The sequence below is a fragment of the Solanum dulcamara genome, chromosome 6, assembly GCF_947179165.1.
Source record: "Solanum dulcamara chromosome 6, daSolDulc1.2, whole genome shotgun sequence".
In the NCBI taxonomy this organism is placed as follows: domain Eukaryota; kingdom Viridiplantae; phylum Streptophyta; class Magnoliopsida; order Solanales; family Solanaceae; genus Solanum; species Solanum dulcamara.
The window spans coordinates 62,210,191-62,224,203 of NC_077242.1; the positions used below are offsets into that span (position 1 = coordinate 62,210,191).

Sequence of the window (14,013 nt, forward strand, 5' to 3'; positions counted from 1 at the left end):
ATAACATATGAACATATGCAACAAAAAATAACTGAACAAAGACAATCAGAATGATTAAAAAGATCAAAAACAATGAAAAAATCTTCATATTCTGAATATAGAAGCAAAAACTAACCTAGTTGTAGTATGTTATGGTATTTGTTTTTACTACTCGTTGGTCCACATGTATTGGGAGATTAAAACATAACAATAATACTGTATCTAGTGTAATCTCACAAGCGAGTTTGATCATATCAGCGAGTTTGATGATCAAACAGTCTCAACAAAATTAGTTGCCTAAAACAAAATTTTAATAAGAGAATATACATAGTTCAACAATAAGTATACAACTTGAAAAAAGTTCTTTTAAGTTAAAAAATGTTAGTCATTTGTTGCAATATAATAACTTGATTTTAGTTCTAAAAACTATTACTAGTATATTAACTTTATATAGTTTAATTTAAAATTTTAAAATACTAGACAAAATTCTATAGTTATTTTATAAAAAAAACTTAAAAAATTAGAAATACAAGTTAATATAGTACTAATGTCAAAACAATATACAAGGAAATAATGAGTACTTTTAAATATTAATTGTGGTCTAAATCAAAATTTTAATAAGAGACCTCAAGTATACACCTAGTTCAACAATAATAATCTATCTAGTGTGATCTCACAAGCAGATTTGATCATACAAGCGAGTTTGAGAGTTTGAAGATCAAAAGTCTCGATAAAATTAGTAGCCTAAAATAAAATTCTAATAAGAGGTCTCAAGTATATACATTGTTCAACAATAATATTATATCTAGTGTAATCTCACAGAGGGTCTAATCATACAAAGTCTCAATAAAATTAGTGATCTAAAATAAAATATTAATACAACACCTCAGGTATGTACATAGTTCAACAACGATAATATATTTAGTGTAATTTCACAAATGGATTTGATGATCAAAGAGTCTCAATAGAATTAATGGTCTAATATATATATATATATATATATATATATACATAGTTATTGTTTTGAATCATAGCTAGTATTTTTTTCGATCAGAAATCTTGATAAATATCAATACACCAAAAATATTATTGCAACAAGAGTTCTTGACAAATATCAATACACCCCATAAAAATTGTTAATGTTAAAAAAATACTTGTAAAGATGTAATGACCCTCCAGGTCATTTCCTTCATTTTTTGATCTTTATAGCGTTTAGAGCTTTCCTGTAGTGATCTCAAGTCATTTATGACTTGTTGGCACTGAAAGTTTGATCGCATGATCGTTCCTTTGGATTTTATGTCTGTTTTCCTATTTTGGAGTTCTTGGAGTTTGAATGTGCATACCCATTTTGGTCTTTGCATTCGTGCCACCTAGGCTGCGTTCGTGGAAACCAGTGGGCTTGGCCTTCGCATTCGTGGGGGCCTTCCATGTTTGTGGAGCCTGACGGATTTTCCATCTGCGTTCGTGGAGCTTTGAGGGCTTAGCGTCCGCGTTTGCAGAGCTTTTCCTCCGCGTTCGCGGAGAGCATTTCACTGGTCTTTTAATTAAGACAGTGACGTGAACTCAGCTCATTCTTTTGTGTTCATTTCGCGATTTTGAGAGCTACACCCCTCCATTTTGGGTGATTCAAGTTGCTTTAGGTCCGAAATCAGTGTGGTTCATAGTGGATGCTTGGAGAACTTCGAAAAGCATCGTTTTGAGGTAATTTCTTACCCAAAGGGGCTACCTAAGCTTGAATTACTTTTTTAATGGTGAATTAATTTCCATGAACTGATTCCTTCATTTTTGAGCATTGAATTATGATATATTTTTTACCAAAAGTTCATTAAGTTCAAATGAACCTTTTCACGAAGTCGAATTCAGGATTTTTGATGTGGATCCCACAATCCCGTTTTAGATTGAATTTTGGTTCCAACTCCAAAAAATGTGAATTGGGTGTCAAAACGTTGTTAATTACATCATGATCAACATTTTTTAGCGTGGAAGAAATTGGAGGTGATTCGGAGGTCGAAAGCATCAAATTGGAGAATTCAGAGCGCGTGTGATCGGCTTCAAGGTAGGTACGGTTTCCCACTTTGACTGAGCTTCAGTAGATATTGTTTAGTATATATTTCATGTGATTTAGGCTCGTATTTGCCGAGTTTAAGGCTTTCCTCCATCTATTCCATTTTCTTGACACCGAGTGAGCCTTAAACTAGCGTAATCTCTTGAAATCCTTGTCTTAGGCCTGTGGCTTTACTTGCATTTTGGATTCGTAAGATTACCCTTCTTAGGATTGGTAATGATGGTCTTAGGTTAGGTTTGAGCCTTAGATGCTTTAGCTTGTGTTTCCTAGCCCTTATAGTTAGGCGTAGCTTCCGGTAGAGCTGGTTATGGTGGTTGTACCTTTGTGCTAATGCTTGTGACCTATGTGGCTAGTCGTAGCCATAGGTTCGGCTTAGTTGTGTTCATTGGGAGCTGAGATGGGATATTTTGGTGTAAGTTGTCGATCCTAGGGATACTTTCTCCCCCTATCTGACTTTGAGTCGTTTCCCGATTACTTCGCTTTTTGTTTTGCAGTAGGTTTGAGATGCCAATATGTCTATTATCTGTTGTTGGGCCCGAGGCCGTATTCGAAGAGCGATTGGATCCTAGGTTAGTTCCTCTGTCTTGTTTGTCACGACCCAAGCCTAGGGCCTAGACGTGACATGGCGAATGAAGAACCCGAAAGTACCTCAATCAAGCCTCTTAGCATTCTTTTAGCCTTTCATGGGTAATGATGATAATAAACAAGCGAAAATCATAATAGTAAATCTTCAACTTACATATATCCAACAATACCTCTAACTATTAGATTTAACGGGGCTAAGACAAGTCCCTAGCTCACCCTCAATCATAATAGAAAAAATGTCATAGTAAAATATCTTAACATATCATAAGCTAGAAAGATAAAGGAGTATTGTTCCCGAAACATGGGAACTCACCAAAAGTAGTCTTCAATGGAATATCAACTAGCCACGTGGAGGAGAACGAGGAGGACCACTGGTCCCTACATGGTGATATCATGTAGGCAAAAGAGTATGCGTTAGTACTTTGAATATACTAAGTATCTAAGGATGCATGAACATTGAGAAAACATTAAATCATTTATGTAATATGGAACATAATTTAATGTATGCATAATAAATCATATAGATATCCTTTAAAACATTCATTTTGTGGGAAATTAACCATAACCGACATTTAAGACAATGCGATCTATTACATGGAATCCAACATAACCCCCTACGTTGGCCGGGGAGACTACTTGCCAGGTAGAACTCCGTCAACTTCATTCATTTCTTTAACTTTAACAGAATATTCCTTTTCGGAACTGCATTTGAACAGGATAAATTCCTTATTAGGATTTGATGTCTTCATAAGAATTGTAGGTATAGAAGTCTAGTTTCATTTCATTCAAGAATCAACCAATTTGGATAATTCTACAGTAAGATATGATTTTTCTTCTATAAACACTCCTTTCCGTCACAACATTCTGTCTTACAACAATGCATTTATTTGACCTACTTAACCTCCGAAAATTAAAATATGGTCTTCACAAAAGTTGTAGGTAATGATCTTATGGTTACTCCGAAATTTGAATCACCCAATTTGGACAACCCTATAAAAGGTTATGCCCAAAATATAGAGGCTGTATTATTTTTAGGCGAGAATTGAAACATCGTATACAACGTTTTTAGGGGATGTTACATTGTTAGTGTACTAAGATTTGGTATTTCATTTATGACTGTGTACCTTGTTTGGATGCTGATGATGGCATTCTTGCATTGATTGAGCTTATTCACTCATTTTGTGGTACGATCCTTGTATTGCCATTGGATTTTCACTACTATTTTGAGAGGACAATCTATTTCTCACACTTTTACTACTTTCTAAACTGATTTTAACAAGAGTCGTAGATCTTCGTCCTTATTTATTATTTAAAAACCCAATTTTATCCTACCATTTAAAATTATATATTTATAATCTATTTTTTATTTATAATATTGTAAGATTAATCCCTCACTTATATGACACTATATAACGACGAATCACGATATAATTTAATCAAACATTGTATGCATCAAAACAATACAACACATTATAAAGCGAAATAACTATCCAAACAACGTGTTAAAAAACAAACATTACATAAAGATGGAAGACGGGCAAATCATATATAAATCGGAGTTGCAACTTCACCGTAGGCATTAGGTGGTTCAGGTTTAAGACCTCCATCTCGATTTTTTTTCTCATCCATTTGCCCATCTGATGTTTAAACTTATTAGACTAACAACAACTTAATTACTTGGTATGCTCCATAAACATCTTTTTGTTTGTTTTCATAATAAGATCATATGAAGAAAAACAAAGCGCTAGTTATTAAATTCGCATCTAATGGCAAGGCAAATCCCGCTATTCGTGCCCATTGCTACGGTTGGAAAATACAGAAAAAGAAAACAAGGCAAGTAAGCAGGAAATCTTTCGTCCATTATGTTGTTGAAAAGAAAGGATCCCAGTCCCAGGTAAAACCTATTCTTGCACTGATCTCCTAGCAGCATCTTCTTCAGCTTTCATCTTCCTTTCCCACTTTCTCTTCCTATAATCAGCCAACATTTCTGGCATTTTTTGCATCAGTTCAGCTGTCTTTGCCCATTTTTCTGCTGATATTCTGTCACACTTGTGCCCTTTCTGCTTGGTTCTCATTTGCTTTCTCTCTGGATCGTATGGCCAATCTTGTCCAGCAAGAACAACTTCCTTGCGGAGGCGAGCTCGATGGCGAGCACTGATCCCTAGAGGTTTCCAGGCTCCAAGCTCCCAGTAACCCCAAACTCCCTTTGAAAGCTCATCCTTGTATTTAACTAACTTTTCTTGCCATGGATATTGATATTCCCAAACTGCTTTTGCTACAGACTTTACAGCTTTTCCAGCCATTCGTCCTGGAAACAAATACATAAAACTTTTCTTTGAGCTTTCTCACAAAGTCGAATTTTTGGACACGCAAGTCTATCAAGGCATACTAAAATGAGATGTATGCATATTAGACAGGTTATTCCATGATTGTAAGTGGATGCCACAACATATAGCGAGTGAAAATAATATAAGAGGTTGAAAATACAAGATCCTCTCATAGGATGTCCCTCTGAACTAAACATCAAAACTACTACCTGCTGCTGCTGCTTAAGAAAAATTTAACTCGAATCTTTGGTATAACTATGTCCATACACACCTCCTTCGTACACCTTCATTTTATACTAAGGCAGGACTTGGATCTATTATGATTTCATAAACTATTCACTAAAGATCACTGATACAGTAGACAAACTATGGGAACTAACTTAACTGGAAAATACTCTTGGTCCTTTTCAGCACAAAGAAAGTATAAGAAGCAATTTGAGGAGTCTATAAATAGTGTACTAAAAAACAATAGATATTTGCATCCACTTACAATCATTCTTACAACCCTGGATAGGATACATTTCTTTTGAACCGAGGGTCTATTGGAAACAGCCCACAAATGTAGGGGTGAGGTCACTTACGGGATTTCAATAGGTATGTTGTTGTTGTTGTTGTTGTTGTTGGTACCGAGGGCACAAACTCTGCCTTTTTGTGTAGCTTAAACTATTGATACCCTTTACAAATCCCTAAAGGAATAGCCATCCAAAGTTAGGCTACGAACAAGAAACTACGCTTAAACCTCACATTATTTTTCTTTTAAATACTCAAGTTATAACGTAGATGAATGTAACTATTTCTCAGATATTACAACAGATAATAAGGCAGCACAGCAATAGAGTAACAGCACAATAACAACTTAGCACATAAGGAATGCTGCAGGTTTCATCATGCCAGAAGATTTATACTAATTTTCCATCTTTTTCGTACAGTGATAGTTTTAACGTTTCATAACTAGACAAGGTCAAAGATGATCATATATGTCACATGTTTTGCAAATAACAGGCTACCTCCAACCTTAGCCCTGACACATGAATATATAATACACTTTTATCACACTTAAGGTACCAATGGTTTGTGTCCTACTACACTATTATAACACTGTAAATGGAAATTACCAACTGTTTTAAAGAATTTTGTAATATCTAGCTTCCACGGTTGAAACTTTATTGGGAAATAACAGCTGTATTTATATTTTTGGGTGAAATGAGAAAGTTTTATTCATAACAGCACTAAGAAACCTGGAGATCTTGTGAGGCAAAAGTGAGAAAACAAAAGTACATCCACGTCCAAAGTTGTAGGGATTCAGTACATCCACGTCTAAAGTTGTAGGGATTCTAGGAGCTCTAAAATAGATTCACCTTGTTAAAAATTTTCATTCTACACCAAAAGCAAACAAAAGAAATATGGTTAGCCTTTATTCTCTGAATGTGGTTATGTTTGTGCTCAAAGCACCTCCAGTTCCTCTCTTTCTATGTAACATCTAGCAGTTGAAAGACCACCATTTCAGGGGCATTCAAGAAGGACCTATCAACTATCAGGATGCTTGGCTATCTACACTAATCTCGCATGGATATGAGTAGGAAGAAACTTGTAAGACGGATGAAATTAATTAATTAGAGGTTAGGACTTTCTTATAAGAGCAAGTTATCATATTTATGCCAAGAGAAAATCTTTTGCAGTTATCATAGCAACTTCCTGGATGATAATTAAGATGGCAGAAATCTCCTGGGGACATTCAAGTATTCAACATAGGTGACAATAGCCAGATTTTGTTTACAACTACACCTCAGTCACAAATAAGTCATGGTCATCTACATGAATCCTTACTAACCATGTTACTCTATTTAAACTCATGTGATGTCAATATTAAGCAAATACAAATAAAAATTGATAGAAGCTATCAATATATAAAGTAACAGAACATCCCTACGACAACCACCACCTCTCCCTTTTCCACAAGAAAAAAAAGACTAAACTGATAAAAACTGGTTAATTTGGTATATCATAACCGGTCCAAATTTAGGCAAAAACACAATGGAGGACAACGTTGTCCCATATCGAGTAGTGCAGGGCAAAAATTGATAATTTCAGTTGTTTCAAACATAATTTTCAGTCAGATTTGAAGTTCAGATATAACTTTTGTTCAATGACTAGTTCTTCCAGCTATTCGCGAAATTATATGTGTACATTGGAGCGATTAATTAACAGTTGGCGGCTTGCCTTGCTGACCTAAAATAAGTCAGAAAGCAAGAATTTTAGCTTATATAGAAAAACAAGGGCCTAATGCATTCATAAGCAATAGGGAAACTACAAAAGAAAAAAGGGAATGCACACTATCGAATAACTAAAAGAAATGTGCGATACATAAAATCAGTTAATCGAGAAGAAGAGGAAGTTTTACTCATAAGAAAGAAAGCACATGTTCAATCAATCACAGTTGAAGCTAAAGAGTCTTTCAGTGTAGTCTACTTAGACAATACATTATACAAGGTCTTAATAAACTATCAGCCTCTTCATAACATGTTTGTTCAAGTCTCAAGGCATGGGCTACATACACTACACTAAACCTGAACAAGGGCGGCTCAACCCTAAAGCCACTAAGCAGCGGCTTTAGGCCCCAATAAATAAGGGCCTCCAAAGAACCAAAAATCCTCCAAATTCAGTTCGCTCAAATACGAAAACATAGAGAAGATGCACAAAAAGGAACTAAATTCGACCGATTAAACGAAGAACCAAAAGAACTGAGCTGACAAAAGATGAAGGAGATACATACCTACATACATAAAAGTGACAACAAGATCTGATGAAAGGCCATGTAAAATGTTAATATTAATTGTGAGAAGCACGCAATAGCACACTTGGAAGAAACCTAAGTGGAATATAAAAATATTACTATCTATTTATTGTTACACTTAATTTAAAACTACAAAATATAACAAACATTAATATATATTTAATATATATAGTTATAGTTTATCATTTTTATGTTTAATGGATATAACTGAATATTAAATAACAAAAGTTAATTATATATGTATGTATATATTTCTTTTAATTTTATATCTATTTAAATAAATAAATATTAAATGTCAAAGTTATTACACAAGCCTAACTAATTACTTACTGGCATGTTTTATGGTGTTCTCTATGCCTTACCATCTTCAAATTTTTTACATACTTGAATAAGTATACACTTGGAGACGAGCAGTGTGTTTTGCTATTTTTTTTAATTCTAATGTATCATATCTTTGATAACAACAAGACATTCATAAGTCAAAGGTATTCAAACTGTCTTGTTCATATATTAAACTGATATACTTTACCTTTGATAAATTAATATGTTAATTTTTATAATAGGAATACATTTAAGTTATACAAGGACTTGCATTCAATTGAAATCAAGTATTCATATGCTTACTGTATATGTATATCCATAATGTAAAAATAACAATGATTTGTGTCCTCGAAATACTTTATTACATTTAGTTATATAATCTGTTTATACATTTGAAATCAAAGTACTCACATGTTAATTGTATATAGGTATTGTCACGATCCAAGTCTAGGGACTAGACGTGACATGGCGAATGAAGAACCCGAAAGTACCTCAATCGAACCTCTTAGCATTCTTTTAGCCTTTCATAGGTAATGATGATAAATAAACAAGCGAAAATCATAATAGTAAATCTTCAACTTACATATGTCCAACAATACCTCTAACTATTAGATTTAACGGGGCTAAGACAAGTCCATAGCCCACCCTCAATCACAATAGAAGAAATGTCATAGTAAAATATCTTAACATATCATAAGCTAGAAAGATAAAAGAGTATTGTTCCCAGAACATGGGAACTCAACAAAAGTAGTCTTCAATGGAATATCAAATAGCCACGTGGAGGAGAATGAGGATGTCATGCCCCGAGAGGGTACCCTAGGCGTGGCCGGCACTCAAAAACCATCTCTGGCTTCTGAGAGAACCACTTTGTCTCATTACTCATTTGTTCATCAGCGTAAGACTTAATAATACTAATGTGGCTTGTCATCATCAATAAAAAAAATGATAATTCTTAGAAGAAGTAGTTTCTAAGGAGAACTACTCGGATTACATCATCAAACTCTGTCTATGAAGCCTCTAATACTCTTAGATGGTGTCAATGACATGTCCATGACTACCTCAAAAGAAACATCACACTCAACAATAATAAAAGGATAAGGAGTTCCTTCGAATACAAGAAGGACTCACCAAATAGCCGAAAAGAAATGATCTTCAACGATGCGCCTGTTGAGGATCTCCAACACCTGTATCTGCATCATAAAACGATGCAGGTCGAATGACGTCAGTACGTGGAATGTACGAGTATGTAAAATGGCAGGAAGGTAAGGACAAAGATAAAAAAACTACTCTCAAGAAAACTCAGCTCAGAACTCAACATCAGCTCAGCATCAATATGTAATGCAAGTTTAAAATATAATAATAAAAATAATAGTAATAAACAATGCTTACTCAGTTGGGAGTTTCTCTAATCGACAACCATCACTTATGAGCTAGCGATGATACAACGAAGCATGTCGTTGCCACATTCATCCAATACCTTGCCAGGGTAAGGGACATCACCATCTTGGATCCACTCATCAAAGTCCTCTTTTTGGGACTTAAGAGGCATAGCCTGCATCCTACGCTGGCTACGTAGTTCTGAGGTTTGAGTCAATTAAACTCTTACTCAACTCGGTGCTCAATACTACTCTCAAAATATGTGCTCATATTAAACTCATCATTTAGTCTCATTGGACTTTAATTTAAATCATCAAACTCATCTCATTTCATGTTCATCAATCATTATACTTCCAAAAATATCATTTACATCTCATCAAAACATCTTTCTCAAATTCATTCAAACTCAACTCTTTTGCTCTTTTAAAACTCAATAAAATACATATATAGTATTAATTCATATAACTTTCTTTTTAACAATGAAAATAATAAAAAGTCAACATCTTTACTCAAAACATGTGTAAAAATATTCATGAACATCAAATCAATTAGGATTCATGGAAAAGTAGCCATGAACAATAATTCCAATAATATGAGAGATAAAAATAATAATAATATTAATGCATAAATATATCAAACTCAATAGAAGAAGAATTAATTCATTTAGAATTTAAGATTTGGATAAAACTCAACTATAACTCAATTATAATGAATTTAAATATTGGGCGCATGGACGAACTCAATCCAATGCTATGAAAGCCTTACATACCTTAAATCCGAAGCTTTACTACGAATTGGAACACTCTTGGACCCCTAGCCTTTTCTTCTCACCGGAGCGTTTTGTGTACTATCCGAAGTATAAAAATTATCGGAGTAGTATTTTTATACTACTAAAACTAAAACTATATTTGAGAAGAAGTATATAGAGAGAAGAGTTGCTTGATGAATAAAATGAGAAAGTAAGGTAGGTATTTATAGGTGTGGAAGAGAGACCTAACAATAAATAAACATAATCATAAAGGATGATCTTAAAAATTCAATGGAGAATTTTGATGTCATGGATGATGTCAAATGGTTCTAGATCTTTCTATGGTAGGTGAGATAAGATCTCTTTTAACGGAAAATCCATTTTCGAAGCTGCGTTTGAACAAGATAAATTCCTTATTAGGATTTGGTGTCTTCATAAGAATTGTAGATATAGAAGTCTAGTTTCATGTAGTTCAAGAATCAACCAATTTGGATCAACCTACAGTGAGATATGAATTTTCTTCTATAAACACTCAATTCCATCATAGCACTATATCTTGCAAAGATTAATTTATTTGATCTACTTATACTCTGAATATTAAGATATGTTATTCATGAAAGTTGTAGGTAATGCTATTATGGTTATCCAGAAATTTGAATAACCTAATTTGGACCAACTTATGAAAAGTTATGCCCAAAATACAGAGGCTGTATTATTTTCGTCGAGATTGAAATACCGACATACAACATTTTAGGGGTTGTTACAATATCTCCCCCTTGGGATCATTCATCCTCGAATAAAGATGAAAATAGGAGACATAAAGAATGAATATCATCAATACATCAATTTCTTAAAAACTCTGATACTCAAATGGTCAATGACTCAAACTGAAGAATAAACATCGACTCAAAGGTAGAAGTAAGGAATATTACCTTGAATATCGTCATCAGAAGGCACAAATAGATGAGGATAGTTAGCCTTCATATCTTCTTCAGCTTCCCATGTAGCCTCTTCAACAAATTGATTTCGCCATAGGACTTTGACAGATGCCACTTCCTTAGTTCTTAATTTGCGAACCTGACGATCAAGAATTTGAACTGGAATCTCTTCATAACTCAAACTCTCTTTCACCCTAATGCTCTTAGCTGGGACAACAAGTGAAGGATCTCCCAAATACTTCTTAAGCATAGAGATGTGAAACACAGGATGAATAACAGCTAATTCTGGGGGCAACTCCAATTCATAGGCTACGTTACCTACCCTCCTCATAATCTGATAAGGACCAATGTAGCGGGGACTAAGCTTCCCTTTCTTTCCAAATCTCATCACACCCTTCATAGGTGAAACTTTCAAGTATACCCAATCGTACACTTCGAACTCCAAATCTCTTCTTCTAATATCAGTGTAGGATTTCTGGCGACTTTGAGCAGTCCTCAACCTCTCTTGTATAGTTTTCACCTTCTCCATAGCTTGGTGAACCAAGTTTGGTCCAATCAACTCAGCTTCACCAACTTCGAACCAACCAATTAGTGATCTACATCTCCTCCCATATAGAGCTTCATAAGGAGCCATTTGAATACTTGAATGGAAACTATTATTGTATGCAAACTCAATAAGAGGTAAATGATCATCCCAATTACCTTTGAAGTCAATGACACATGCTCTTAACATATCCTCCAAAGTCTGTATCGTATGCTCTGCCTGGCCATCTATTTGCGGATGAAAAGCAGTACTAAGGTTCACTCTTGAACCCAAGTCCTTCTGAAATGAATTCCAAAACTGAGTAGTAAATTGAGCTCCCCTATCAGAGATGATAGACAAAGGAACTCCATGCAGTCTAACAATCTCTCTAAGATACAGTTTGGCATAATCCTCTGCAGTGTTCGTAGTCTGAACCGGCAAGAAATGGGCCGATTTGGTCATCCTATCCACAATCACCCAAATAGAGTCATGTTGTTTGCGAGTTCATGGTAAACCGGTAATGAAGTACATATTGATCATTTTCCACTTCCATTCCGGGATCTCTATATTCTAAGCCACTCCACAAGGCCTTTGGTGCTCAACTTTAACTTGTTAGCAATTCGGGCACTTGGACACAAACTCTGCTATATCTCTCTTCATTCCACTCCACCAGTATACTTCTCTCAAGTCATGATACATCTTTGTTGAACCTGAATGGATGGAATACTTAGAATTATGGGCTTCTTTCATGATTCTCTCCTGAATACCATCAACACTTAGAACACATAATCTTTCTTGATATCTCAACACTCCATCTCCCCCTTTGGTAAAAGCCATTACCTTCTGCTTGTGAACCTCATCCTTCAGTTGAAGAAGAATGGGATCCTGATCTTGCTTTTCTTTCACCTCTGCAACTAGAGATGATTCAGCTCTATTTCGTACTATTGTACCACCCTCACTATAGTCAATAAGTCAAACTCCCAAACACGCAAGTCTATGCACTTCCTTTGCCAACTCCTTCTTTTTCTCTTCCACATGCGTTGTACTCCCTATAGATAACCTGCTAAGAGCATCAACAACTATATTTGTTTTACCTGGGTGGTAGAGAATGCTCATGTCATAATCCTTGAGCAACTCTAGCCATCTCTTCTACCTCAAATTCAGCTCCTTCTGGCTGAATACATACTGTAAGCTCTTATGGTCTGTGAACACATCCATATGTACACCATAAAGATAGTGACGCCAGATCTTAAGAGCAAATACCACAGCTGCCAACTCAAGGTCTTGAGTGGGGTAGTTTCTCTCATGAGTCTTAAGTTGCCTGGAGGCATAGGCAATGACCTTACCTTTCTGCATCAATACACATCCCAACCCAACTCTTGAAGAATCATAATAGATTACAAAACCATCCGTTCCTTCGGGTAAGGATAGTACTGGAGCAGTAGTCAATCTAGCTTTTAACTCTTGAAAACTTTTCTCCTAAGCATCAGACCATTGAAACTTAGCCTTCTTCTGAGTTGGCTTAGTCAATGGATGAAAATCCCTCAACAAACCTCCTGTAGTAACCAGCCAAACCTAAGAAACTCCTTATGTCGGTTGGAGAGGTGGGTCGGGGCCAGTTCTTAACTACCTCAATCTTTTGAGTATCAACTTGGATTCTATCCCCAGATATAATATGGCCTAGGAATGCTATAGACTCAAGCAAAAACTCACACTTCAAAAACTTAGCATACAACTCCTCCTCCTTAAGAGTTTGAAGGACAATCCTAATGTGATTAGCATGCTCACTCTTACTTCTAGAGTAGACCAAAATATCATCGATGAAGACAATTACAAACGTATCTAGGTATGGCTTGAATACCCAGTTCATGAGGTCCATAAAAGCTGCTGGGGCATTTGTCAATCCAAAGGACATAACAAGAAACTCAAAATGACCATAGCGTGTTCGAAAAGCCATCTTCGAGATGTCACATTCTCTCACTTTCAACTGGTGATAGCCTGATCTGAAGTCTATCTTAGAGAAGCATGTGGTACCCTAAAGTTGGTTAAATAAATCATCTATTCTGGAGAAAGGGTACTTGTTCTTGATGGTGACCTGTCTTTCTACATCCGTAGCAAGCATTGGTGCCCACACGACACTCTCCCAAATGGAGCCTCCCACATCTAGCACATGGTGGTTTCCCTTTAGAACCTTAAGCCATACTTAATTGGGACTGAGAACCCTGAGCTCGGAAATTTTGGTGACTTAGCGATCTATGATCATACCTGGTATTAGGTGTAAAAGCATTTGTTGGGGAAGGTGCATAATTTGAAGACCTTTTCTGAAAGAAAGACTTGTTACCCTTCCCTTGATTCT

The 14,013-nt window shown here is 35.4% G+C and overlaps 1 protein-coding gene across 2 annotated transcripts; it reads right to left on the reverse strand.

The window, feature by feature from the left end:
- Nucleotides 1-4,279: 4,279 nt before the first annotated feature.
- Nucleotides 4,280-7,833, reverse strand: LOC129892409 (uncharacterized). Of its 2 annotated transcripts, none has more exons than XM_055967977.1 (2): nucleotides 7,730-7,833; nucleotides 4,280-4,937 (listed from the first exon to the last, which is right to left on the reverse strand). In XM_055967977.1, the coding sequence occupies exons 1-2, from the start codon at nucleotides 7,737-7,739 to the stop codon at nucleotides 4,531-4,533; spliced, it is 417 nt and encodes a 138-aa protein (XP_055823952.1). In that variant the 5' UTR covers nucleotides 7,740-7,833; the 3' UTR covers nucleotides 4,280-4,530. The 2 variants fall into 2 exon arrangements, with proteins under 2 accessions (XP_055823952.1, XP_055823953.1); XM_055967978.1 differs by lacking the exon at nucleotides 7,730-7,833 and adding an exon at nucleotides 7,358-7,377.
- Nucleotides 7,834-14,013: the final 6,180 nt, after the last annotated feature.